The sequence below is a fragment of the Engraulis encrasicolus genome, chromosome 3 (genome assembly GCF_034702125.1).
Source record: "Engraulis encrasicolus isolate BLACKSEA-1 chromosome 3, IST_EnEncr_1.0, whole genome shotgun sequence".
In the NCBI taxonomy this organism is placed as follows: Eukaryota; Metazoa; Chordata; class Actinopteri; order Clupeiformes; family Engraulidae; genus Engraulis; species Engraulis encrasicolus.
This window is the reverse complement of record NC_085859.1, coordinates 26,028,589-26,056,088: the sequence shown is the minus strand read 5'-3', so window position 1 is coordinate 26,056,088 and position 27,500 is coordinate 26,028,589. Positions and strand designations below refer to the sequence as shown.

Sequence of the window (27,500 nt, the reverse complement as noted above, 5' to 3'; positions counted from 1 at the left end):
GGCTTGTGAGCATGTGCAGAGAGGCAGCCACTCAGCTTGGGCCTTCTCCGCTCCTCTCCACTCCACGTTAGCAATTAAAGCTAATGCTAGCAGCCTCACACGCTCCTTTTAGAGACACTCACTGGCAGACAGGCAGAGAGAGAGAGAGAGAGAGAGAGAGAGAGAGAGAGAGAGAGAGAGAGAGAGAGAGAGAGAGAGAGAGAGAGAGAGAGAGAGAGAGACAAAAATATGGAAAGAGACAAAAATATGGAGAGAGGTCGACAGAGAGAGAGAGAGAGAGAGAGATGGAAAGAGAGGAATATGGAGGGAGAGATGAATATGGATGGAGAGCTGTAGGTAGAGAGTAAAAGAGTGGGAGAGAGTGAATGAAGTTGGTAAAAAAGCTGGGAATAGTGCACAAGGAGAGAGAGAGAGAGGGAGAGAGTAAAACACAGAGAGAGGTGAGATACGTACACATGAGCACGAGAGAGTCGATTCGATGCAATTATGACACATTACGTTAATTCTCTCCCTCCCTCCTTCCTCTTTCTTTTCTTTTCTTTTCGACTGTCGGCAGCTGACTTCCTCTGACGAGGGCTAGGCTGCCTCTTCCTTCATCTTGGTAATTACCAGCCTGCTGAGAGGAGAGGAGAGGAGAGGCGAGGCGAGGCGAGGAGAGGAGAGGAGAGGCGAGGCGAGGCGAGGAGAGGAGAGGAGAGGCGAGACGGGCCGTGCCATAGCCTCCGTGTCATTCACTCCCAGATTAATATGGCGCACGCTGTGCACTTAACCCCACTCACACGCCTTTTTTTTTCTCTATGCAGCTCTCTGTCTCTCGCACGCGCTTGCGCTCTGTCTTTCTTTCCAACTCACTCACACTCTATGTCTCTCTCTCTCTCTCTCTCTCTCTCTCTCTCTCTCTCTCTCTCTCTCTCTCTCTCTCTCTCTCTCTCTCTCTCTCTCTCTGTCTTGCTCTTGCGCTCTCTGTTTATCTTGCTCTTGCTCTTGGTCTCTCTCCGTCTGTCGGTCTCTCTCTCTCTCTCTCTCTCTCTCTCTCTCTCTCTCTCTCTCTCTCCCCAATGTAAAAAGGCTGTTTAAGTTGCATTAGCGTGTCGGCCCTCATGAAAAGACACCAGACTCGCTAGCTAAGGCGCCGGAGACACTTGATTGCCGTTAAGTCCCATGTGATGGAAGGAAAAAGACAAGTTTCAGCGGCCTCACGCTGTCCATGTTCATGGTGAAGAGACGTGATGTTGCGTTGATGCGGACTACTAGAGAGGTGTCTGTTCAATGAAGTGTGTTTACGTGCGCGTGCGTGCGTGCGTGTGTGTGCGCGCGTGTGTCCATATTCTGAGAAGTGTTGGTTAGTGGTTAAGCAGGACATAGGTTGTCCCTCCATTGATGTGCTTTTTTGTCGAATGTTACCTCTGTGCTTCGATGTTAGCCGGGGGCTGTGCTACACTACATGCTGAACCCCCCCTACAACTCTGTGCAAAACATGTTGAATCTTGATGGTTGGATGTACGTACGGTATTTTAATGATGTCAAATCTCTTCTCTCTCTTCCCCTCTTTCTTCTCATCTCTGCCTCCCTGTCCTCCTCTCTTTTGTCTTCTCTTCAACTTTGTCTCTCTTTTCATCTGTGTCTCTCTGTCCCTCTCTTCTCTCTCTCTCTCTCTCTCTCTCTCTCTCTCTCTTTCTCTCTCTCTCTCTCTCTCTCTCTTTCTTTCTTTCTTTCTTTCTTTCTTTCTTTCTTTCTTTCTTTCTTTCTTTCTTTCTTTCTTTCTCTCTCTCTCTCTCTCTCTCTCTCTCTCTCTCTCTCTCTCTCTCTCTCTCTCTTTCTCTTTGTGTAATGCAGGGGACCCTCATTCAGCACTTGAAGGAGCACATACTTCACGGCAACATGACCAGCAGTGATGTCATCATCTACTACACCACGGTAATCCAGCTGCATGCCCAAATACACACCCTCAACCCACCACACACACAAACACACGCTTTCATACTTACAAAATACACAAACACACACATGCAAGCATGCAAGCAGTCATAGACCCGCACACATACACACACACACGTGCAATGTTCACACGTGTACGCTCCCATTTGCATACCCATATATACACACACACAGACCTACATTTCTCTCTCTGTCTGTCTCTCTCTCTCTCTCTCTCTCTCTCTCTCTCTCTCTCTCTCTCTGTCTCTCACACACTGTCTCTCTACCCCGCCCACTGTAATTTCGCCTTTGTCACACTGCGACTGGGTGTTGGAGGGCAGAAAGGCAGCCCTCAGCAAGCCAATTATTTTCAGCACCCATGGATGTTATTTTGAAAAGCCTCAAAAAAAGGAGGGGGAAAAAAAACCTCATCGCACAGTACCGTTGCGGTGTCTGTGCGCCTTTGTTTTCGAAACGTGTGTGTCTGTGTGTATTGCGTACGTGTGTGCGTGCGATCGTCGCTTGTGTTGGCGGGGCCCCGGTTAGAGTAATGTCTTTTCCCCCCATAGTGTGCATTTCCAAAATGGCCAGCGCTTGAAAAGGTCGTTTCATGAGGCGTCAAACGATGCTGAGACGGATGACAGCCCGTGTGGGAGGCCATCTCATTGCGGAATCTCAAACTGAGCAACAAGCATGTGTTCATATCCATGCAGCCCATTAGAGACAATGGCTCTGGCATCGCAAGTAAAACACAATACAGGCATGCATTGAGTGCCTGTTTCTGAAATAAGCAAAATACATCTTGTGCATAATACCCCTGAAACTCACTACTCAATGATGACCCAAAATTCTATATAATTCCTACAAAATAATGGAAAATAAACAAATTTTCCTGGTATAACATAGTCCAGGGTATACAGTACGTATTCTGAAGTGTAGTTGTTATCATATGTTTCAATATATCTTATGTGGTGGGAATTCCTCAGACACCTTTCTTTTTAAAGGTGCAGGGGTAATTTAGTAATTTAGGTCTTTTTTTGTTTTTTTTCTGACCAGAGTGCGGTTTTGCAGCCATAGATGTCTATGATGTCTATAAGTGGAAATTCAAAATGGCACATGGAGAATATCCACCGTAATTCTGTGAAACGTATACATCTCCAATCCGTAATCAAAACTTAGACATTGATGCGCTAAACCCCCCACATTTGGGATGGCATGCAAATGGGGACCCAGGTTTGAGTCCAGCCTTGGTCCTTTCCCAGCCCTATTTTTGAAAAAATGTACATTGATGGTGGTATTAAACATTCATGAAAAAGATGACATTAGTGAATGGGCAACAACGTGTTTTTTTTGTTTTAATTCCCCACCCCTGTCCCACTCTTGTGTGTGTATTGCTCTTGTAGACGGGCTGGATGATGTGGAACTGGCTGGTGTCGTCTCTGGCGGTGGGGGCCTCCGTGGTGTTGTACGACGGCTCACCTCTCGTGCCCACCCCCAACGTGCTCTGGGACCTGGTGGACGAGCTCGGGTAAGACACTACCCTAACCTAGCATCCAGCATTTTTTTTTTTACGTGAGGTGACATGCAGGGGAAAAACCAGGGGCAAGATGCTATGAGGGTAAGAGAAGAGGGGTTGGGTGGTTGGGTTACAAAGGTAAGAGAAGAATGGCAAATTGTTTGGTGAGGGGTGGGTTGCTATAATCTGACTTCGCCAAACTACTTGCAAGCACATGCCCTGATGAAGGCCAGTAGGGCCACAATGCGTAGGCCCATGTGTTTGCCATATTATATTAAAGGCATTTTAGAAGGAGCATAATTCGAAACCGTGGTGTTGGTTGTGGGGGGTTCCCAGATGGTATCATGAAATAGCCAGGCTGCACCCTCCTAGTGATGCAACACCTTTGGCGTTGCTACTAGTCAGGTTTAGAGCAATGCCAGTACTTTCTGAGCTCTGGAGAACTCGGGAACTCCACCCACTTTGTCAGGAAGCAATCAACTTTGAGCAGCTCCAACGGCCCTGGGTAGAGGCATGTTGAAAGCAGTGACGTGGTCAGACCAAGTCTCGCAGAGATTTGAAAGTCGATAATAATCAGGCTAATCATGAAGATGAAGGCGGAACATATCAGCGGGCAAGAGGCAGGTTAGGTTACTATGAAGGGCAGAGGAACATCCGCTTTGGCATCTGGGTAAAGGCATTGAGGAGTACCGTAGGCTTTGCTCCAGTCTTGAGGAGTTGGCATTACTTCATATCTTCCCCAGTTGGCACACGTTTCAGTCTCCTCTATCTACAAGGGTGTAACTGAACTACGTCACCATCTACTCCTTACTAAAGTTAAAAAGCCTTTATTCAACATGAAGGCTTTTTTAACTTTAGTAAGGAGTTAAAAAGCCTTTATTCAACATGAACTGGCTTTTTAACTTTAGTAAGGAGTGCCTCAAAACTTTTTTTTTGTTTGTTTTCATGGCAGTTTGGACTGTCTTTTTGATGAGCACCCATTTTTTACACACTTGGATAAATGACCCAGTGAAGCATCCCCCTCTTTCTTTTTAGTTACATCAAAGATTCTCTAATTCTATTCTATGCATTTAGATCGTCTCTGGTTACATCACCATCCAGTTTTGAACATCCAGTGCCCTTCCTTTACATAGCATTCTGGTTTATATCCAACCAAACACAGAACAGTAATAAAAACACTCCATGGAACTCCCATTTTGAAATTAAAAATTTGGCCTGAAAGACTGAATTCAATAACCTACAGTGATGCATGAAGAAGGTGTTGGCGCGTGTTGGCGCGTGTTGGCGCGTGTTGGCGCGTGTTGGCGCGTGTTGGCGCGCGTGTGTGTGTGTGTGTGTGTGTGTGTGTGTGTGTGTGTGTGTGTGTGTGTGTGTGTGTGTGTGTGTGTGTGTGTGTATTTGCGTGTGTGTGTGTGTGTGTTTGCGTGTGTGTGTGTGTGTGTGTTTGCGTCGTGTGTGTGTGTGTGTGTGTTTGCGTCGTGTGTGTGTGTGTGTGTGTGTGTGTGTGTGTGTGTGTGTGTGTATTTGCGCGTGTGTGTGTGTGTATGCATTTATTTGTCTGTTTGCGTTTCTGTGGTTTGTGTGTTTGTGTTTTTGCATGTTTGCATTTCTGTGTGTTTGCATTTCTGTGTGGTTGTGTTTGTGTGTGTTTGTGCGCGCACACTTGCATATGTGGAAGTGCCTCTGAGGAACTGATCAGAGCGAAGGAGTGATAGAGAGATTGTTAAAAGAGGAGAGCAGAATGTCCTCCTGTTTATCCCCTTTGGTGCTCCACAGCAGAGATGAGGAAACAGAGGAGAGCAGAGGGAGAGAGAGAGGAAATGAGAGAGCAGAATGGAGGGTTCTGTTTGTTCATAGGAGCATGAGGAGAACAGAGAGTCCGTGTTGTCCCTTTTGGTGCTCCATGGGAGAGCGAGCAGGTTAAACAAGATGATCAGAGTGTGGAGGTGGAGGAGGAGGTGAGAGAAGAGCAAAGGGAGGAGGAGAGCAAAGGGAGGAGGAGAGCAAAGGGAGGAGGCAAGAGGAGAGCAGAGGGTCCCGTTTGTCCCCTTGCCATTCTGGTGCTCCATGGGAGAGCGAGGAGGTGAAACAAGATGATCAGAGCGAAGGAGAGGGAGGAGGTGGAGGAGAAGAATAGAGGGAGGAGGTGAGAGAGGAGAAAAGAGGGAGGAGGTGAGATAGGAGAATAGAGAGTCCTGTTTGTCCCCTCTGGTGCCCCGTAGGAGAGCGAGGAGGTGAAACAAGATGATCAGAGCGAAAGAGAAGGAGGACAAGGTGGAGGAGGAGAACAAAGGGAGGAGGTGAGAGGTGAGATAGGAGAATAGAGGGAGGAGGTGAGAGAGGAGAGTAGAGAGTCCTGGTTGTCCCTTTTGGTGCTCCATATAGTCGGGGAGGAACGGTAGCCTACCATGCACCCCCCCCACAACAAAACGCCACATGACTTTTTTTAATCTTCAAGATGTCCTGAATAAGAATTTGAGTGGTAACAGTCACATAACTCACTCCCACTATGATTTTTCACATCATATTGTATATGACCCCATGCATTCTAGTCCTATGTAGTGGTACACTGCCAAGGCCTCTAGAGCCATAATGCAGTTGGTTATAATAGCTTATGATATACCATATGAAAGCTTGGAGTCTGTAGTATACATATATTATACTGTATTTGGTGTACATTTTGCATAGCAACAGTTGCTAGGCAAAGCATCTTCCTTAGCAACCAGCATCAGTGATACGGTTCCTCTGCGATTACATTGTGTTGTGATGTCTGGATCTAGATGGCTTTTCCCAAGTGCCACATGACTTCTTTGAACCTCCAAGATGTCCCTAATAAGAATTTGAGTGGTAACAGTAATACATTCCTACTGTACATCATATTGTACATGACCCCAGTATGCTCTAGGCAATACGTTTTAGTCCTATGTAGTTGTAAACTGTCAAGGCCTTAACAGCCTTAACAGCAGTTGGTTATCATAGCTTGCCATATCTGTAAGCTTGAAGTGTGTAGTTTATGAATATTATATCATATTTTTGGTGTACCATTTGGAAAAATATACTTGGTTCAGTTATATGATGTGTAAGAGTATTTTTCATTTTTCTGATCCTTTAAATGACTCGTCCATACAACCATACACATATATAAAGACCTTACAGGCAAATACATTAACAATTTGTAAAAGTATAATAATAGTTTAATTACTAACTACTGGAAATATTGACAATATAGCGAGCAGTACTGTATGTGTCACTGTCACATCTGTGCAAGTTGGAGCACAACACCACAATAGAAAGAAACAAGTTGAATCATAAACAAAGTTTATTGAACATTTGGGGAAAGGTTTAGTCCAAGGCAGACAGTTCATTCACTGCTACTGTCACTGTCTGTGCTTGACCAATCACTTTCAACTTCACTCTCACTGTTATCATCATAGTGGACTTCACCACAGATGTCTTCCAACCTCTGTGGCTGACTCTCACCTTCATACCACAGGGGCTGTATACCACTTTATGCCATTAACCACCCATGTCCTTGACCCCCGGATGGAATTACAGGATTGTTGATATTGGCTCTTTTCCACAGGGCAACCTGAAAATGAACCCTATGGACATGCTGTGTGATGCTTTTTCTGCATGGTGGTAGCAAAGCCATGTCCACATTTCCAGGAATAGACTTTCCGTGTTTGGTGCAAAGTTTGTTAATGATGTTCAATCGCATGTCATCAACCTTTTCAGCTTTCTTTTCGCCATACAAGGCCCATGTGGATTTTTCACAATCATCATTAAGGGCTTCTGTCACTGTCCAGGTTTCACCAAGTTTGGCAAGGTTGGTAACAAACTGGGGGGCTTTGAACATCTTCGTTAGAGGAAGAAGTTTACCTTTGCCCCGGAATGCACTTGTCGCATCATTCCCAGTGAAGCCATGGAGACCAAGTACAGCTGTGCACTTTTCTTGGCCAAGTTCTGCTGCAGTTTGTGTGCCATTGATCAGTCTGGACTTTCTCTGTATCTTGGTGTCAAGTAGGATGTTGATGCCCATGGTTCCAGCAAAGTGCAGCAAAATGAAGAATAGATCAGAGTCAGGACTCTTGATCCGTACGTTGGTATAATGCTCATTTGCAGCATATTGGCTGTAAAGGACAACCCTGGTGTCGGTCTCTTCCTGTGATGACCTGAGTAATGGAATTTCAGTCTTTCTTGTTGTCAAACCGTCCCCTGATGTAAGGTATGCACATTCTTCACAGATAAAAATGACTTTGCGGCCTTCCAGTTTTGAAGCGTACTTATCACCACTCCATTGCTTTAATATAAGCCTGATAAACTGCAAGTCATTGCAACTGCAAGTCAACTGTAAGTCATTTAAAGAATTGAAAAAAAACAGAGCTCTCACACATCATATAACTGAGCCAAGTATATTTTTCCAAATATCATAGGTACACCAAAAATATGATATAATATTCATTAACTACACACTCCAAATATGGTATGTATACATATGGTATAGGGCAAGCTATGATAACCAACTGCAAAATGGCTGTTAAGGCCTTGACAGTTTACAACTACATAGGACTAAAACGTATAGCCTGGAGCATATTGGGGTCATGTACAATATGATGTACAGTGGGAATATATTACTGTCACCACTCAAATTCTTATTAGGGACATCTTGGAGGTTCAAAGAAGTCATGTGGCACTTGGGAAAAGCCATCTAGATCCAGACATCACAACACAATGTAATCGCAGAGGAACCGTATCACTGATGCTGGTTGCTAAGGAAGATGCTTTGCCTAGCAACTGTTGCTATGCAAAAGGTACACCAAATACAGTATAATATATGTATACTACAGACTCCAAGCTTTCATATGGTATATCATAAGCTATTATAACCAACTGCATCATGGCTCTAGAGGCCTTGGCAGTGTACCACTACATAGGACTAGAATGCATGGGGTCATATACAATATGATGTGAAAAATCATAGTGGGAGTGAGTTATATGACTGTTACCACTCAAATTCTTATTCAGGACATCTTGAAGATTAAAAAAAGTCATGTGGCGTTTTGTTGTGGGGGGGGTGCATGGTAGGCTACCGTTCCTCCCCGTCTAGTAGGAGAGCGAGGAGGTGAAACAAGATGATCAGAGTGTGGAGGTGGAGGAGGAGGTGAGAGAAGAGAATAGAGGGAGGAGGTGAGAGAGGAGAGCAGAGGGTCCTGTTTGTCCCCTCTGGTGCCCCGTAGGGTGTCATTAGCGTCTCGTTTGCATGAGGTGTCACAGGCCCTTACGATACCATCAGCCGTGACATTTATCTGGCTGACAGCAGCGCTCACGAGTCCGGGTGAGAGCGAGTGTGTGGCAGTGTGGCGTGTGAGTGTGTGAAAGAGGGAGAGTGAAAGAGAGAGCTCCGAGGGCGATAAAAATATAGTGAGGGAAAGTGTGATCATGGAGAAAAAAAGACAGACAGACAGACAGACAGACAGACAGACAGACAGACAGACAGACAGACAGACAGACAGACAGACAGACAGGGAGACAGGGAGACAGGGAGAGAGGGAGAGAGGGAGAGAGGGAGAAAGGGAGAGAGGGAGACAGAGACAAAGGGAGAAAGGGAAAGAGGGCGATAAGAATAAAGTGAGGGAAAGTATGATCATGGAGGGAAAAAAGAGAGACAGACAGACAGGGAGAGAGAGAGACAGACAGACAGACAGAGAGAGAGAGAGAGAGAGAGAGAGAGAGAGAGAGAGAGAGAGAGAGAACGAGATAGTGTGCGTGTATGTTTGGGTGTGTGTATGTGTTTGTGTTTGTATGAGTAAGTCAACGTAAGTGTGTATACATATTTGAAAGAAACACACAAGGTGTTTGATCGTTAGAGGGTTTTTCCTGACCCGGGGTCCCACATTTGCGTGGGATTGATGTGTCCCTTTAGAGAGAGGAGTAAATTGCTCCAGGATGCTGCTGCTGTGTGCTGGCTTTGGTGGGACACCCTGTTCTGAGTTCACACACGGAGCCAGAGCGAGGTTGGCATTCTCACTCGATTCTCACACGGTTATTATGTGTGTGTGTGTGTGTTTGTTTGTTTGTTGTGTGTGCGTGTGCGTGCGCGTATGCGTGTGTTTGTTTTCTGTGTGTGTGTGCGCATGGCTAAGTGAGTCTGTGCACACACATCTTCCTGGGTGTGTGCTTATTTACATGTACAGGTGTGTGTGTGTGTGTGTGTGTGTGTGTGTGTGTGTGTGTGTGTGTGTGTGTGTGTGTGTGTGTGTGTGTGTGTGTGTGCTTGTTTGTTGTGTGTGTGTGTGTGCGTGTGCGTGTGCGTGCGTGTGTAAATTCTCCTCAGTGCCAGATTTATTTATATGAAAACCCTCTGCATTCTTTATTCCCATTGCGTTGCTTCCTTTAAAGGGGATAAAATAGACCTGCATTGTTATGGTTCCCTCAGAAGGCAACACACACACACACACACACACACACACACACACACACACACACACACACACACACACACACACACACACACACACACACACACACACACACACACACACACACACACACACACACACACACACACACACACACACACACACACACACACACACACACACACACACACACACACACAGAAGAGAAGCCCCTTTATGAACATAAATACATCTCAACATCATGCAGTACTAGCATAAGGTGGCATTATCTTCTCCTCTCCTCTCCTCTCCTCATCTGTTCCTCTCCTCTGCCCTGCCCTCCCCTCCCCTCCCCTCCCCTCTTCTCCTCTCTTCTCTTCTCCTCTCTTCACTTTTCTTTTCTTCTCTTCTCTTCTCTTCTCTTCTCTTCTCTTCTCTCCTCTCCTCTCCTCCACTCTCCTCTCCTCTCCTCATCTGTTCCTCTCCTCTCCTCATCTGTTCCTCTCCTCTCCTCTCCTCTCCTCTCCTCTCCTCTCCTCTCCTCTTAATGTTCCTGCTCTCCTCTTTTCAGCTTCACCTGTCATCAAAATCACCCCAAACCACAGGCATGTAGTCAGCACACATCACAGCAATGCAGAGAATTCATGGACCACGATGCATGGCTGACTTGACTGACTGACCGACTGAATGACTGACTGACTGACTGGTTCCTTTCAGTCACCAGCATGTTTCACAATAATTCCTCACTTAATTAGGCGTCTTAACTCAGATCTCTTATTTTTCCCTGGTTGGCCCAGTTATTCTCCACATTTTTTTTTTCATGGAGACTTTTAAACAGTGTATGATGGGCAGGGTGATTGATGGGTTATCCTCCCACCCCCACCCCAATGACCAACACCCCACCCCCACCCGCTTTTAGCTTTGAATTAATCTCTCTGCCTTCTTGACAGGTGTCAGGCAAGCATGACTCGTTGCCACGGTTACGTCAATGCCTGTCTGTCATAATGCAGGCTCAGTGTGTTGGGAAGTCAACTTGTATTGAGTAATATAACGGAGCTTGATGGAGTTCTGAGTGGAATATTTGATTTTTAGATGGTTTTTTTGTCTCTACATGTGCTTGTGCCTCTGTGTGCAGTTTTTGTGTGTGTGCCTCTGTGTGCAGTTTTTGTGTGTGTGCCTCCATGTGTGCGCATGTATGTGAGATTGTGTTGTCGTATCCTAGTTGAAGGGTAGCAGTAGTAGTGAGTTGGTGGTAGTAGTACTATGAGTAGTTTGAGGAATAGTAGCGGGAGTTTGAGTACTTCACTAGGAGTACTGCACAATTCCGTACCCTGTCAGTAGCCAGAACCAGAACAGGTGTTCCATTCTCAACTGCCATATTTGAATATTTGAAATTAGAACTCTGCTGTAGAACACTTCGGCAATTTCATCTTCCTGGGGAACTATTAAGCCTGGCTCAAACTACGCGACTATCGCGCCGATTCTCGGCTGAAAACCCCCCTTACGACAATCGCTGGAACGTTACCCCCCAGGACCATCGCAAGCGATTGTCGGGAAAGATTTCCTTGTCGTGAGCGACGTTCTGAGATAGAACTTTGGCAGCTCAAAGAGTCGCCGATCGCAAGTCGTAGAAATCAAACAGTGTTTGATATTTGCGACTGGAAATAGAACGTCGGGCATTGTCTCGGTGGCTGCGAGCAGCGACAAGATTGACAGTTGCGATTCTCTTCTAGTGTGCGGTGCACCCCGACGCCAAAATCGGACACACAATCGCTAGTCGTGTAGTTTGAGCCTGGCTTTATACTTCTAATTGCAGCCAGTTGCTTGCTTAGTGGCTATGGTGTTGGTTTGAAGGTCAGGAGGTAGTTTGAATACCACTTTAACCCAGACTGCGTTTCATATTTTATTACTATATACAGTGTTCCTCAGTTAAGTTAAAATGGCATGTTTGTTATTTTTCCTAAAACTGCTCAGCTCTGGCCCAAAAGGCAAGCCCACTTTTAGCATTTTCTGCGAGAAAGCAATCTACGATAGTTATCACAGAGTTCTGTGGGATCTGCAGAATGTTCAAGTAGCATTCTAAAAGAACTAGGGGAAAAATCCTTACTCCTCAAAGGGCTAAGTATTGACACAACCCTTCCGAGAGCGTCAACACTAGTTTGTGCTTGCACTAGGTCACCATGCCATCCTGTGCTGCAGTGTGCTGCTGCAGAGGGAAGAATTGTGTGGATGGCTGTGACACTATGGGTGGGTACAGTCAGTGCACTGTACTGTAGGTATTGGAGTCATTTCAAAACAAACTGCGCTTCTATACTTTCAGTGTGCCAGAACAATGACACTGCTGCTGTTGTTTCCTCGCTACTGTGGCTTAGTGGAGCCCGGACACACACACACAAGCACAAGCACTCACACACACGCATACGTACACACACACGCACGTGCACACACTCACACACTTATCTCAGTGGCTCCTGGATTGTGTATGGGAGGCAAATCAGTGCCAGGACCATCGACAAAAAAGTTACGATTCGCCAGTTGCTGTGTGTTCTCGTGCTCTCTCGAGGAACAAGACTGACAAAAAAGTTGCTTAAGTGGCTCTTGTGAATAAACCATGGGCTCCGGACGATCAGTCTGCTGGTAGGTAGCGACACAAAACAGCGAACCTGGTGACAGTGCTGTCCCTTTGATCTGACCGCTCGCCGCCTGCTCCGCTCCGCTCCCCTCCCCTCCCATCCCCTGCCACGTCCAGCAGTGTTAAATTTTAAAACGTGATCAATATTCAATTGAGCCACTTGTGTAGTTCAGAAGAGGACAGGACAGGACAGTGGGAAAGGGCTGCGAGGGAGGCGGGTGGGGATGCTGCAGTGGAGGCTGTGTGGAGTGCGTGTGTGTCCGTCTGTGTGTGTCTCTCTGTGTGTGTGTGTGTGTGTGTGTGTGTGTGTGTGTGTGTGTGTGTGTGTGTGTGTGTGTGTGTGTGTGTGAACGCGTGTGTGAACGCGTGTGTGAACGCGTGTGTGAACGCGTGTGTGAACGCGTCTGTGTGCTTTCACGTCTAAAAACAGGGTGTTTGTGTGTGTGTCTGTGTGTGTGTGTGTGTGTGTCTGTGCGTGCACGCGTGCGCGAGTGCGCCTGTGTGTCTCTGAGTGTGTGCGTGTGTGTGTGTGGGCGAGCGAGTGTGTGTGTGCGCGCGCGTGTGTGTGCGCGAGAGAGTCTATGTGTGCGTGCGAATGTGTATGTGTGCGTGTGGTTGGGGGCTAGTACGTATCTTGGTTGTCTTGTCATGGCCCATCAGCTCTGTGTTGGGTCTATTGTCTCCCGGGGCCAGGAGCTGGTGTTATGGGAATTAAGTGAGGTGCTATTCCGCCTCTACACCCTTCTGGCATGGAAGTGGAGTGCCATCGCGACAGGGGCTGCAGGCTGGGTGTGCTGGGTGTGAGAAAGCACACACACACACACACACACACACAGGCACACGCACACGCACACGCACACGCACACACACACAGACACACATACACACCATCTCTTTCTCGCTCTAGCACTTGCTTTCTCTTAAAAACAGATACAGACACACACAGACACACATACACACCATCTCTTTCTCGCTCTAGCTCTTGCTCTCTTTTAACAACAGATACATACACACACAGACACACACACACACACACACACACACACACACACACACCATCTCTTTCTCGCTCTAGCTCTTGCTCTCTCTTAACAACACACACACAGACACACAGACACACAGACACACAGACACACACACACACACACACACACACACAGACACACACACACACACACGCACACGCACACGCACACGCACACGCACACGCACACACACACACACACTCCATCTCTTTCTCACTCTAGCACTTGCTTTCTCTTAAAAACAGATACTTACACACACACACACACACACACACACACACACACACACACACACACACACACACACACACACACACACACACACACACACAGACACACATACACACCATCTCTTTCTCGCTCTAGCTCTTGCTCTCTTTTAACAACAGATACACACACACACACACACACACACACACACACACACACACACACACACACACACACCATCTCCCCCTTATTCGCACACAAATTACACATGCACACTTAAGCGCATAGTGCTACAATACTTGCCCTCTTTTGTAAGGTTAGACTGAGTAACACCAGCTTGTAAATAAACTTCTTTTCCTCTTGGGAACTCGACTTCCTAGTGTCATGCCTTGTGACTAGAGAGATCAGTTTTGTGTTGTCAATAGGAGCAGACACTACAGCAAAGTCCTTCACATCTTTCAGGGTTTCCCCCAGCACTTTATTGTTAAGGCGCCCACCTTGACAAGAAATGCCTACAGTACCACCTTGACTAAGGCCCCTGCAAACGTAAAGATTTGGTGTTGTGAATGTCATTTCTGAAGTTGCTTTACCAAAATATGTATACTTTTAGGAGTTTTCATCACATTTCATATAAAACTCCAAAAATAGCCTTTCTAATGATGATGGTGACTTTCCTCTGATACCCGCTAACCCCCCACCACCTTGATTGATAGACATTCTGAGTGAAACACAGTCTTTTATTGTCATACTAAATGTAAAGGCTAATAAACTCAGTTTTTCTATGATGTGAAGTAAAGAACAAGCCAGGGTTTTACAGAAATTACAGAGAAACTTCACTAAACCCTATCGTTGTGATACTGCAGCTGTAAACCTTTGTTGTTTGATGGACTCGACTAGGGTTCCTCTTATGATGATGCATTCCGAGAGCGAACTTGATACAATGTCGAGACCTAATCCAGGTGGTTTACAGAAGCAGCATTGCAATAGATGTCTGTATTTTAGGAGTAACGTGACTGGACTGTTGAGAGAGGCATGTTTGAAGTTTGTTATGATGGAGCATCAAGCCTTTGTGGCCAATTGAGAATATATTATTATTATATCCGACTTAACTCATCTACGTATGGTGTTAGTGGTTTGCGTGAATCTTAAAAAGAGATTGTGTTTGGGGTGGGTAGATAAGCGAATTAATTTTTGGTAAGGTTAAAGGAAGAAAGAAAAAATGACAGGCAAAGACTGTGTTTGCTCGTTTTCCGCATTTGTTTTCTCATTGGCAATGTGTCTTTCTCATTTTTTTATTTTATTTTATTATTTATGGAAAAACTTTTTATCTTCTCTGCCTGTGCATCTATATTTTATTTGTTGGTTTGTTCCATTAATTATTACGGAGTAGTGATTGATTGATGCATGAAACATTGGAGTGAGACGTCTAAGGCTCATTATCCTTGAAATCATGTCAGACTTTTTACCTTGCCATATTGAATAAATCAATCAAACAAACAAAAACAACATAATGTGGAAAAAGCAAAAACAGAACTGTGGAGTTTTTTGATTCAAACTAATTCACTCACCTCTGATGATCAGAGTCTGATCTGAAATATTGAAAAGGAAGTGCTGAATATGTGTTTTCTTGTATTCCTACCCACCGTACTTTAAGAAAACAATACATGCTGGTGCTCCCTCTTCGCTGCCAGCTAGATTTACCCTCAGAAACGACAAGTAAATGACTTAATATAACAAGTAGAGCTGATACGTCAGTTCGGTTGGCTTGACTTAGAGCTGTATTGAATTGTATGAATTTATTTGTGGGGAAATGATCCCGAGCTACAGCATGTGGAGCAGGGACAGAGGGATGGGTTATTGAGGCTGGTGAGAGGATTTTTATGGCGGCGTGCGGTGATGGAATGGTCTAGAGGGGATGGGAACAGGGGCCAGTAGCCCCTTAATGAACTATATACCTCCAGTGGCACGCTGTAATAGTCATTGAAATGTAACTACCATTATACTACAATATTATGACATAACACAGGGCCTTCAGTGATGCACTACAACCTGGTGATTGCCACTCTGGTAACAGCAAATGTTGTTATTTAGTCTTAGCAGGTTAATAAATTAATAAGTTGGCAGAGGGGTAAAATTACTTGTGTTTTTGGTGGAAGGCAGGTTAAATCTAGGTTTCATTCTGCCCTATGGTTTTAAAGTTTTCCCTGATTATGATGTCATCACATTTGGCGTCCATGGAGGTGACGAAGTTTACACAGTTTGCCCAATCATGTTGTTAACTCATTGGCTGCCAGCCATTTTCATAAAAGAGTACCTCGGAGTGCCAGCCATTTTTCAGCATTTTGGGTGTTTTTTGGAGGCTCACAGAAAATTGAGTTCTGTGTCTATGTCAACACCATACCTATCAAAACACAGATTAGACGCTCATCTGTCATCAGAAAAAAACGGTGTCTCATCTGTTCATCATCTGTTGAAATTAAGTGGAATTCGCCAAAATGCTGCTTTCTAGCCAAAAAGCTGAGAAAACGCCATTTGAAATAGAACTATAACTGCAAACGTTTTTGCTCGTAATGGCATCGTCCTAACAACTCCAAACCTATCAGCTGCTATTACACAGTCTTCTGTCATCTGTAGCCTGAACAAAAAGATCATTTGTATGACCTTTTCAACCTAATATACTGAAATATAACGGGGGGACTCGAAAACAAGGGTGTTTTGGTTTAGTTGCTGGCGCGCAGCATGGATCATGACAGCAGTTGCCTCTAACTCCGGTAACTCCCTACCTCTCCCTCTCCCTCTCTCTCTCCCCTCGTTGGAGAGCGAATCACAGCTGGTTTATTTCCTCCAGAAATAGTACCGTGTTGTGTCTTGTGGGGAGGGAGGCAGGTAGGCAGGCAGCACCGCTTAGCGTAGCTTACTGCAGCTTCTTTGGCAGAGCGGACAATTTGCAGATTGATGATTACTGTCATCATGGTTCTGCTATAGTGATCTTGTCATATATTGTTCAATTAATTTTCTTTTGATAAAGTACTGATCACACATCCAACATTTCACAAGCCGATTGGAGTGGTGAATGCTAGCTGGCCTGAGGCTAAGTGCAATGCTTTCTAATGTGAGCTGAATGCATCTGACCAGACACAAAGGCTACTCTGTTCCAAGAATCTGCAACCCCCCTGTCTTTTTTGATGAGTAAGCTGATCATACTATACAGATCCATAAAAATAACTGTGGATTGAGTAAAAAATAGTTGACTTACCAAGGCTCCTTTATTTAGGCTTAGTTGTAAGTTGTTAGCGATTTCGTGCTAGCTAGCTAGCTAGCGTAGCAAACTTTATACCCAAGTTACCTCAGTTGGGACACATCACCACTAGTCCCGTGCATTCTCCTGTTAGATGATATTTTGTAAGCAACATCCTGATGTTGTGTAGGCTGATCACATTATCCAAAATGAAAGGTTGTCACACAGATCATCTCATGGTGTATTTTGGGCAAGTTAGCTACAATGCCTTCTAGCTAGATAGCAACAGGGGATTGTATTTTGGTCATGAGAGGAAGGTTTTTTTTTGGTCAGGCTCTGACACTAAAATCAGTAGCCTACCTGTGTTAAAATCAGAGGGCAAGAAAGTAGACTACTGTCACAGGTGCTTTACTTTCAAAAATGATTTTGCTATGCTACTTTTGAGATTATATTATAATAGTAAAAAAGGGGTGTTTTTGTCTTGACATTTCATCTTGCTCTGAGCTAAAGCCCTGCCTTGACTGTTCCTAAGGACACTTCTGCCACCTACAGGAACAGTTAGAAAATGCCTAGAGGCTTGAAATTCATACAGAAGATAGGTCAGACCGTCCTCGAGGCCTGGCTGTAAAAAAACGCAATTGTCGGCGAACGACGTCGAAGGTAGGGGGCGTCACTATTTGAAATGACGTCATTCGACGGCCAAGGCAGCCAATGAGTTAGCACGTTTGCCGCCTATGGTCAGAATTTTGCCAACCATGAAGTTTCAACAATTGGTGTCTATTGTTGTGATGTTATCAAGTATTGACCCATCATGACATTAATTCATTTGGAGTCAATGGTCGTGACGATGCCACATTTTGCTCGATCATGATGCGAACACATCTTGCCTCTGTGGTCGTGTAGAGGTTGACGTACATATTGCCCCCGTGTGACGTAAACAGATTTGTCGACTGAGTCGACCTGGTGCTTTGCTCCGACCAAACTGCCTTGTATTGTGATTTGGCTGTGGAAGAGAGAGGGGAGCTCTCTTGTGTGATGGTAGGATTCTGTTTGATGGACCGTTGAACTTTCTGGGCAAAAGAACTACAAAAGACGAGCAACTTTCCAACTCTGTTTTACACTTCATGATGTACGTGCTTCAAATGATAATAATACAGATGTTATTTTTGTATGCCATATTGCCTGACAAAAACTCCCCCTAAACAGCTCTTTCTGAAATCACTCAGAAAAAAAAGAATCGTCCAGGTGCTTGTTTACATTTAATGCCAACAGATGTCTAATCAAACCGCACTTTTATGCTGCCCTATAGACACCAAAGGCTTTGTGTATGTCTGTTGTGCAATGCCATTTCACCTCCTTCTAAACCAACCTGTTTTTTATGCTTTTGAATCTCACTTTACTTTTACACTTTCCTCACTGTTTTATGGGGTCATTTGTTCATGGCTTTGTGTTGACTGAGAGCCTGTGTTTAGTAATATCATACAAGTAATATTTTACAAGTAATATCGTAATATTGATGCAGAGTAAAATAAACAAAAACAACAACAGTACTGGGATGCCCCTTAGCTGTTGTGAAGAATGACGAGGCACCCATAGGACTTTCACCTGAAGGACAGAGGCTAAAAAGAGAAAGACATTCATTTTTGTTTTGTTTCAGAGAGGGAGACAATTGAGGATATGTTCAGTTTGATGAGGATGCTTTTCTCTTTCTTTTGGCCTAGGCCACCACTCCTCAAGGATGGTGTCTACGTCCCTGCCTCCATTCTCTCTCTCTCTCTCTCTCTCTCTCTCTCTCTCTCTCTCTCTCTCTCTCTCTCTCTCTCTCTCTCTCTCTCTCTCTAGCTCTCTCTCTCTCTCTCTCTCTCTCACACACACACACACACACACACACACACACACACACACACACACACACACACACACACACACACAGAGCCGCAATCACAGTATTTGTCTGTGGCATTTCGGGTCTGTGGCATTTTTGAATTTATGTTCGTTCTGTTGAAGGTGAAGATGAAGAGAGAGCTGCTGTTGTGAAATGCATGTGGGCCTAGAAGTGACCCTGACAAACAGAAATCCAGTGGGGCTCTCAGAATGGGCTAACCATAGACTCTCTAGCTTTGTTTACTGTATCTTCAAAGCTCTTCTCATCTTTTTCATGTTGTAGTACCTGATGGGTCATGTTTGAATCTGTATTTATATACAGTACTTTGCACCTTTAAGGCAAATATCAATCCTATACGGCCATTATTTAATATTTGGCCATTTTAGGCCCTACCGTGGCTGATATGGTATGGCACACGTTTACTACTTGGCCGACCCGGGTTCGATTCCCGGTCCGGTACCCCTAGTGGTACACGTACCCCTGGTTGGGAAACACTGCTTTAAGGCAAATATCAATCCTATACGGCCATTATTTAATATTTGGCCATTTTGGATTTTCTTGGGTGTGTCTGTTTGAAGGTTGGAGGGGCGCACATCCACAGTGCAAAAAATCCAAGTGCCAGACAAAAGTAGTAACTGCTGTGAGAGCGTGGTCTGCAGACTTGGTTATGAGGCGCTCCAAAATGGTATGACTTCGTTTCAAGGCAACGATTTGATCCTCATATCGATGAAATGTTGCCTTGAAACAAAGTAATAAAAATATATCTTTGGAACATACTACCAACAGGGCCGCTGACAGCTTTTGCAGGGCCCAGGACAAAGTCATCTGAAAGGGCCCCGTCATCCAATACATACAATGTAATGAAAAAAACAACAACAATTTGGGCCCCCTGTCTCCCTGGACCCTGGACAACTGACCCCTTTGTCCCCCCTGTCGGCTTCCCTGAGTACCAGGGTGCTGACCACCCTCTCACACACTTCCCATACCCACACCCTTGCAGCAAAGACTTGCCTCCTACGGCAGATGAGCCTGGATATTTCATTGGGATTCCTGGGTGTGGATGCTATATCCCTCTGGACACATTTTTATGACAGTCCTTAGTCGTCATAGCCTTAGATTCTGAAGGGACAGAGGGTCATTGTTGTGGTTTGAGTAAAGCTGATCATCTTTTTTGTTCTTTGTTGTGGACACCAGCCACACATGTGTGGGTGTGTGCGAGTGCGTGCGTGCGAAGTGTATGTATGTGTGCGAGTGCATGCGTGCATATGTGTGTATGTGTGTGTGTGTGTGCCTTTGTGTACGTGTGTGTGTGTGCGCATGTGTGTGTGTGCGTGTGCATGTGTGCACTCTCACATTTGTTTGTGTGTGAGGGATTTGTGATTGTGATGGAATTGGCAATATGAAGGATTAGATGAGATATCAGTTCCAGGGTAGGCAGACAGTGATCTATACAGTATGCTGTGCAAATATAATGTGCAGCTACAAACATCTTATTTTCCCCCTTTCTTGTTTTTTTGTCTTCATTTGTTTCTTCCTTTCTGGCCTTCATTCCATCTGTCTTTCTGTGTTTTTTTTAGTCTTACTTGCTTTCCCACCTGATTTACTTCTTTCTTTTTTCATTTTCCTTCTCTATAGCTTCCCTTCATATGCTGTTTGTCTATATAATTGTGTAATTGTGCGTTAGAAAGCGGGGGGGGGGGGGGGGGGGGGGGGTTGTGATGGGTATCGGCAGTTATACAGTAGTCATGGATCCGCCATTTTGCAACGCGACGCTGTCATTCCCCCTGCGGACAGATGACCACTTAAGGCTCCCATCAGTGTCCCGTTGATTGAGGACATGATAGCGCGGCAATGTCCCCTGATCGATAAATGCCATTGTGCGAAAATGACCAATCAATATTACTACAAAGATGTGAGGTAGCTTCCATCAACGCTGTCAGCGTCGTTAATATGGACAAAGCATCATCGAGACTGTCATCAGTTAATAATGGACCTAGAATCATCGTCGCTGCCTCTGCCACTATCATCATCACTGTCATTGGTTAATATTGAGGGACCATCATCACTGCTGTCATTGGTTAATATTGAGGGACCATCATCACTGCTGTCATTGGTTAATATTGAGGCACGATCATCACCACCAATATGAAGGCACTGCAGTAGAATCATCCGCATTCTCGTCAGTTAATATGGAGGGAATGATCCCTCTGATTCTATACCCATGAGATCATGAGTTGATTGGCACTGTTGAGTCTCCCACAACATGAAAGCCAGTGGCTTTACCAACTAGGGGGATTGTAAACATACCTGCAAACTCGTCACCTTTTGGTGACAGTCACCTTTTTCCTGGACAATTAGGTCATTCATGTGAATAGAAATAGAACCCCCGCTCTACACCGTCACCTTTTTTTTCTTTGACGAGTTTGCAGGTCCATACAATCGTGCTGCCTACATGTCACTCTGTATGACGCAATACACACACATGTTTTTTTTATAATTACTGGATATACCAACAAGTGGATGAGGAACATACCCCACGGCAACTCGCATATCAGTTTGTACGACACAAAATGACAGTTACACACCCAAGATTTTAGGATTAGTGATATGAAGCACATGCATGGACCTGTTTCGCAGGTGTGTGTACAGTATGCCATTCCCGCTTATCATCACTTCACTGCTCTGCTGCCAGGGCCAGACAACAAGAAATCCCCCCTCACCTCAACGGGTGTGTCTGGTTTGCAAAACTATTCAGGGTTTTAGGGCCAAGTGTGAGAGAACCTATGTGGTCTGGAGTTTGGAGGGTTGTCCCCCGAGAGAAAATGTGATAATACAGTTGTTAAAAGTGTGATTTTTGATGCAATATGAGAATGCAAATATAGAGCCCGAGCTTCAGAGCCCAACTTTGACTCTTGGGCCCAGTAGGTCCGTGTCGTAATCTGTCCCCGGCTGCTGCCAAAAGACAAAAGACCGTATATCCTGCACTCACCATCACATAATAGCACAATGTGGAAGTAGTATCACCCGCCACAGCACATGGACAAGGATCAGAGGACAGGCCTTTGAAGTTTGAAGAGGATCAAGATTTCCATTTTCTTCAATCGCCCAAGTGCTTGTTCTTTAAATAGGACTCCTGTAGCATGTGTATAGTATAGTAGTGATTGTTAAAAGAGGACCGTAGCCTTAGTTTAGTGCAGTAGCCTGTTGTGCACAAATATTTAACAAGACAACTTTTATGTGAAGATTTATGTCCCCTACAGCCACTATGGCTGTTACAGCTCATAATGGTTATTAGTGGAGGGCCATTTACATAATTACATATTCCTTTGATCAAGGCGGGCCTGCCTCCCTGACCAGTGGTGCTGTGTGGCACCAAAAGCGGAAATCGTTTTTAATCGTTCATATAAACAGCTCATGATGCCTACGTCAATAAGTCGTGAACTCCTCCTGTTTCATATCGTCCCGGGGATCTGAGCTAATGTACAATCAATAACGCGGTTAAGCAGGATACCCTTGGTGGCGGGTTGTTGACACACTGTAACCAGTCTCTTTACAGTCCAGTCCTATGGTGTATATACGGTTTATGCAGTATATTGTTAAATGGCTAAGAAATACATATGTTGTTTATTGAGTAAATACAGACAGTATTTCCATACCACACCTTCACAAGTCCTTGACAACTGCTAATCGTGCATGTACTGTATGTACAAGGATGTAAAGACATTATTGGTCACATGCATAGTGGCACTGATGGTCAGAAAGGGTGTTGTTTGTCTGCATGGGCTGTATGTGGGCAGACCTGAAACTTTTCAGAATGTTCTTTTTTTCTATACTTATAACAATTTTGCTTAAAATTATACATGTACCTGCACAAAGAATTTGCTGAATGTTCGCTTCTTCTACAGCAGGGGTGGGCAGCTGTCTCGATGGCCGTTTATGGTCCTTGCGGCCATCTTTTTCAGCCCTGAACATAATTTTAATGTAATGCAGTTTCACATGAAATATGTCATGTTTTTAAAAACATTTTTTTAGAAATAACATTCGCAATACAATTACGTTACATTTTCATGGGACCTAGGGAAGGTGGGGTCTGTTGTACAGGTGGCCGCCTTCAGTATAGGCCTGAAGTGCAGGGGGAAATCCTGGTTTGTGTTCATAGTACGGCCCCTCGATTGAAAAAGGTTGCCCACCCCAGTTCTACAGCTTTCACCATTATGTCCTTTTTTCCAGCCTCATTTCAACTTGTATGATTATGCACATTTTGTTTCAGCTGACGCTCTTTCCCTCTTTGTGTCCTGTTCACAGGATCACGATATTTGGGACGGGAGCAAAGTGGCTGTCCGTTCTAGAGGAACGCAACCTAAAACCAGGTGAGCAGCACAGACTACACACTACACCTCTACACTAGGGTGCACGATACGCCACAACTTTTGAAAATCTACTGCTTTTGCATAGTTGTATAAAGTAGAAGTACTCTTACAATTGTAATTATAACCCTAGTGCTATTATATTGCATATTTTTAAAGGGGTATGTCACTATTTTGGTGCTTAATACAGTTAAAATCGTTGGCTGTGGTTATAAAGGTGGTAACATGTCTTATTTTTCATGTTAAGCGTTGTCTTGCTTTAAGACAAGTTAAAAGACAGAATATGTTGCTAAGCTAGTGAAAGTCAATGAATCCGTGTAGCACTGTAGCACTTTACCATAAACCCTGGCCAACGATTTTAACTGTATTAAGCCCCAAAATAGTGGCATACCCCTTTAACTTTGTAATGACATGCTACTAATGTTGTAATTACATCTGGAAGAGCACTTACACTACTTACCTGTAATACAACTCAGGGGTGCATTTATCGAAGCCATAGTTGCTAACCACGTTGGCTACTTTGTTGTTTGCAATGGCGTTTCCCATTGGAAACTACCCAAGCTGCTAGCTGGCACTTTTGTGAAACGCACCCCCTGCTTTGTACTAACATAACTTCCTCACAAATTTGTTAAGGTTTTACAAGGAAGTTATGTGCAAAGGAACAATGCTGCTTTACCCCAGTGGGATTTTGCAAAGATTTAATTTTCAATGGATGTTTGATGCAGCCTACTCTGCACAACACTCTTGCAACTTCTATTCTGTCTAGACATGGCCCCTGTTAAAAATGTGCGGTTACATGAATGGCAATGACCAAGTTGAAATGTATCACTGAAGACTTCGAAATATCATAGTGGTGTACTACTATGGGAGTAAAGTCTATTTGACGACTACTGTATTACAGCGTTCCACAGGCGGTAGAGTGCACATTATGTGGCGGTGTCTTTATTCTCACTATGCGGAGAACAAACGGAGACATAGATGAGAACAGCCAGCTGATGCTACTCTACAGTACAGAAACTGAATGAGCATGAGATGAGCGCCGTTAATTCATTTCGCGGCTGCTCCGTATCGACCTTTATTAAGGAGTTGAGTGGTTAGCAGGGGCGTCTGGGCTGGAGTGCAGGAGCGGCGTGTGTGCGTGTGTGTGTGCGTGTGTGCGTGTGTGTGTGCGTGTGTCTGTGTCTGTGTGTGTGTGTGTGTGTGTGTGTGTGTGTGTGTGTGCGTGTGTGTGCGTGTGTGTGCGTGTGTGTGCGTGTGTGTGCGTGTGTGTGCGTGTGTGCGTGTGTGTGTGCGTGTGTGGCTGAATTCCCTAAGAGAGTGTCTGACTAGTGCGTTAAGCACTGAGCGCTGATTGTCGGGCCGTGGTCGGCCATTTTAATGCCTGAGTTAGTGTTAATCACTCGTTTCGTTTCTCTCTCGCTCTGTTTTTTTAAGCTGGGGGGATTTTTTTGCGCGATCCCTGAGGAATAACTAAAGCATTTGACTTGCTAAGCAGGTGGTTAGTGTGCAAAGGGGCCTGATGGATGGAGAGCCAGGGATAATAATGCTGTTTTGGAGAGGTATACACACATTTATTTATTTATATATTTATATATATATATATATATTATATATATATATATATATACCTCTATGTATATATTAGAGATCCGGTTCCGGATCCGGATAATAGGGTTTTTCACAGGATCCGGATCCGGTTCCAGGATCCAGGATCCGGTAGCCGAGGCTTTTCAGTCAAAATAGTTTGAGCCAACGTGATAAAAAGGGCCCACGTGTGCGAGTAGGCTATGTGTTTCAACCCTTTTGTAGGATCCGGTATCCGGTTCCGGATCCGGCAGGATCTTAAGCAGTGGATCCGGTATCCGGCAGGATCCTAAAAATCAGGATATTAACCCCCCCCCCCCATTACCTCTCCTCGACCCCCTCCACCACTCCAAATGCCAACCCCCACCTACCCAACCCCACCACCACCACCACCACCACACCACACCAACACCTGTCAAATGCCAGCCCTCACCCTGTCCAAGCCATCACTATTGCCTCCTCCCGACCCCCATACCTCTCCTCACCCCCCTCCAAACACCCACCAAATGCCATCCCTCATCCCCCCCAACATCATGCCTCACTACTGCCTCCTTCCAACCCCCACCTGCACCACACCACCTCCACCTGCCAATTGCCAGCCTTATTACTATTGCCACATCGCAACCGCCAAATCCCTCCTAACTGGACCCGCTTCACCACTCCACAACCGTCAATAGTGAGGGTTGGACACCCGCCAGCCCTCACTATTGCAACCCCCGTCCCCATCCTCAATCCACCCCCCCCCCCTCCACTCACTCCAACACTCTCCAATCGCCAACCTTAATCCCCCCACAGCCCTCCATCCCTCCCGCCTCCTCTTCACCACCCCCCCACACCATCTCTCAGTGGTGCCTACTCACTGAGCCGTGAGAGAGAGAGAGAGAGAGAGAGAGAGAGAGAGAGAGAGAGAGAGAGAGAGAGAGAGAGATGCTGGACACCCACCCAGCATATGTAATTGCTCTGTTTCACTTAACCTTCGTTTCAAGAGCTCTTCTCCCAACATCCCTTCTGCCAGCACTCCACTCGTCCATCGCACACACACACACACACACACACACACACACACACACACACACAAGCACCCTACCCTACCCTGTCTCTCCAACCATTGCAGCTGTGTTTGTGTGTGTGTGTGTGCGTGCGTGCGTGTGTGTGTGTGTGTGTGTGTGTGTGTGTGTGTGTGTGTGTGTGTGTGTGTGTGTGACGCCCCTAGAGGGCGTCGTGTCCTCCCTAGTACTGCCTGTTGTGCTTTTCCCCTGCAGGTGCGCTGAATTGTCCCTGATTGCGTCCGATTGTCACTGATTGTCTGCAGCAGCTCATTCGTTGAAAGGGCTCAGCTGATCCCTTTAAAAACCCAGCTGTCTTTGTGTCCAAGTTAGAGCAGCGAATACTGAGCTTGAGACTCTGTTAAATCCTGGGTTGCTTGCCCCTCGTGGGCCTTAAGACCCACACTGCTCCTTCTGTTGGTTTGATTGTCTGTTTGTTTGATTTGTTTGTGCGCTGGTTTTGGTTTGGCTGCGTTGGCTATGTCATGTTGGTGCATTGATTGGACTGTAAAATAAATATGACCAAAGATCTGTACATCTGACTCCGTCCTCCTTTATGTTAACTCTCCTTTTGAGCGTAACATGGGGGCTCGTTAAACCACTGCCTTTATTTTGGAATTTGGTTGTACCACTGGATTTCCTTATGAGTCTATTTGGCTACTTTGTATGATGGAGGAGGGAGTTGGTCATTATTGCGCAGCTGTAATATGTTTTCGTTGATTTTCGTTGTTGGTTATTTGAAACAGGCTATCTGTTAGTTCTTTTTCAACTTAATTTGTTAGTGGTTAATTTGTTAGTGGAATTTTCTGTTTGTAGTTTGCTGTTTCGTTTGTTAAAGTAGCCTATTTAGTGCTGATGGCTTCTTTTTTTGTTACTTGTGTACCAGTAGTCTAGGCTGCATTCATTTCCTTGCCCTTGGTAGGCTCAGTGTATGCCCTCGGGTGTGCAACTTTTTTGTTTTTGTGACGGTACGGGGCTTAGTAGCAGTTGTCTCGGGGGCACTTCCGAGGTCCGTTGCGCTGTTATTCATTGGCGGTTCATACAGACCTGCGGGCTCAGTGCTTAAAATCCCCAGCCTTACGCCGTCTGAAGACCAGGGTCGACGAGTTAGTTGGGTGTATGGGTTTAGCAGGGCATTAATGATCAATTTAGGAAGTTGTAGCCTCATTCTACTGGTCCACATTTGGCGTTTGTATTTGTTCATTGAGTCCAGTGTTTATTTTTGTGGATTAGCCTATTGTTTGCGCCATGGTTGATGCAAGTGTGTCTAGTTTTGTGAATTATCCACCTATTCTGTCCCCTGTTGGCTTGTCTTTTGAGGAGCAAAAAGCTCTATCACGTTATCAACATGAGACAGAGTTGATGCGGCTACGTTTGATTAAGGAGTCCGGCGAAATATCAAACCAGTTGGATAAAGTTAAAGAGCGCATCGCATTTACAAGGGAGGGGGAAATGTCGGGTCTGCTTAATCCAGCTGCAGCCGAAACCACTACACCTACGTTGAGTGTGGTCAAAAATCTCCGTTTAGTTCCAAAATTCGATGAGCATAACGTTGATGTCTTTTTTCAGCTTTTCGAACAGATGGCAGATGCTCATGACTGGTCAGATGTGGAAAGGGTATTGTTGCTGCAATGCGTTTTGACCGGTCGAGCTCAGCGCGCGTATTGCGACCTGTCTGGTTC

General features: G+C 45.2%; 1 protein-coding gene across 2 annotated transcripts in view; it reads left to right on the top strand.

Moving 5' to 3' along the window:
• The window catches only part of aacs (acetoacetyl-CoA synthetase), a 78,025-nt gene that overhangs the window by 27,394 nt on the left and 23,131 nt on the right, over positions 1-27,500 (top strand). For both annotated transcript variants that reach the window (XM_063195069.1, XM_063195068.1), the window contains 3 exons: positions 1,837-1,917; positions 3,321-3,445; positions 23,127-23,191. In XM_063195069.1, coding sequence (XP_063051139.1) covers positions 1,837-1,917; positions 3,321-3,445; positions 23,127-23,191 — 271 coding nt within the window. The remainder of the gene's footprint in view (positions 1-1,836; positions 1,918-3,320; positions 3,446-23,126; positions 23,192-27,500) is intronic.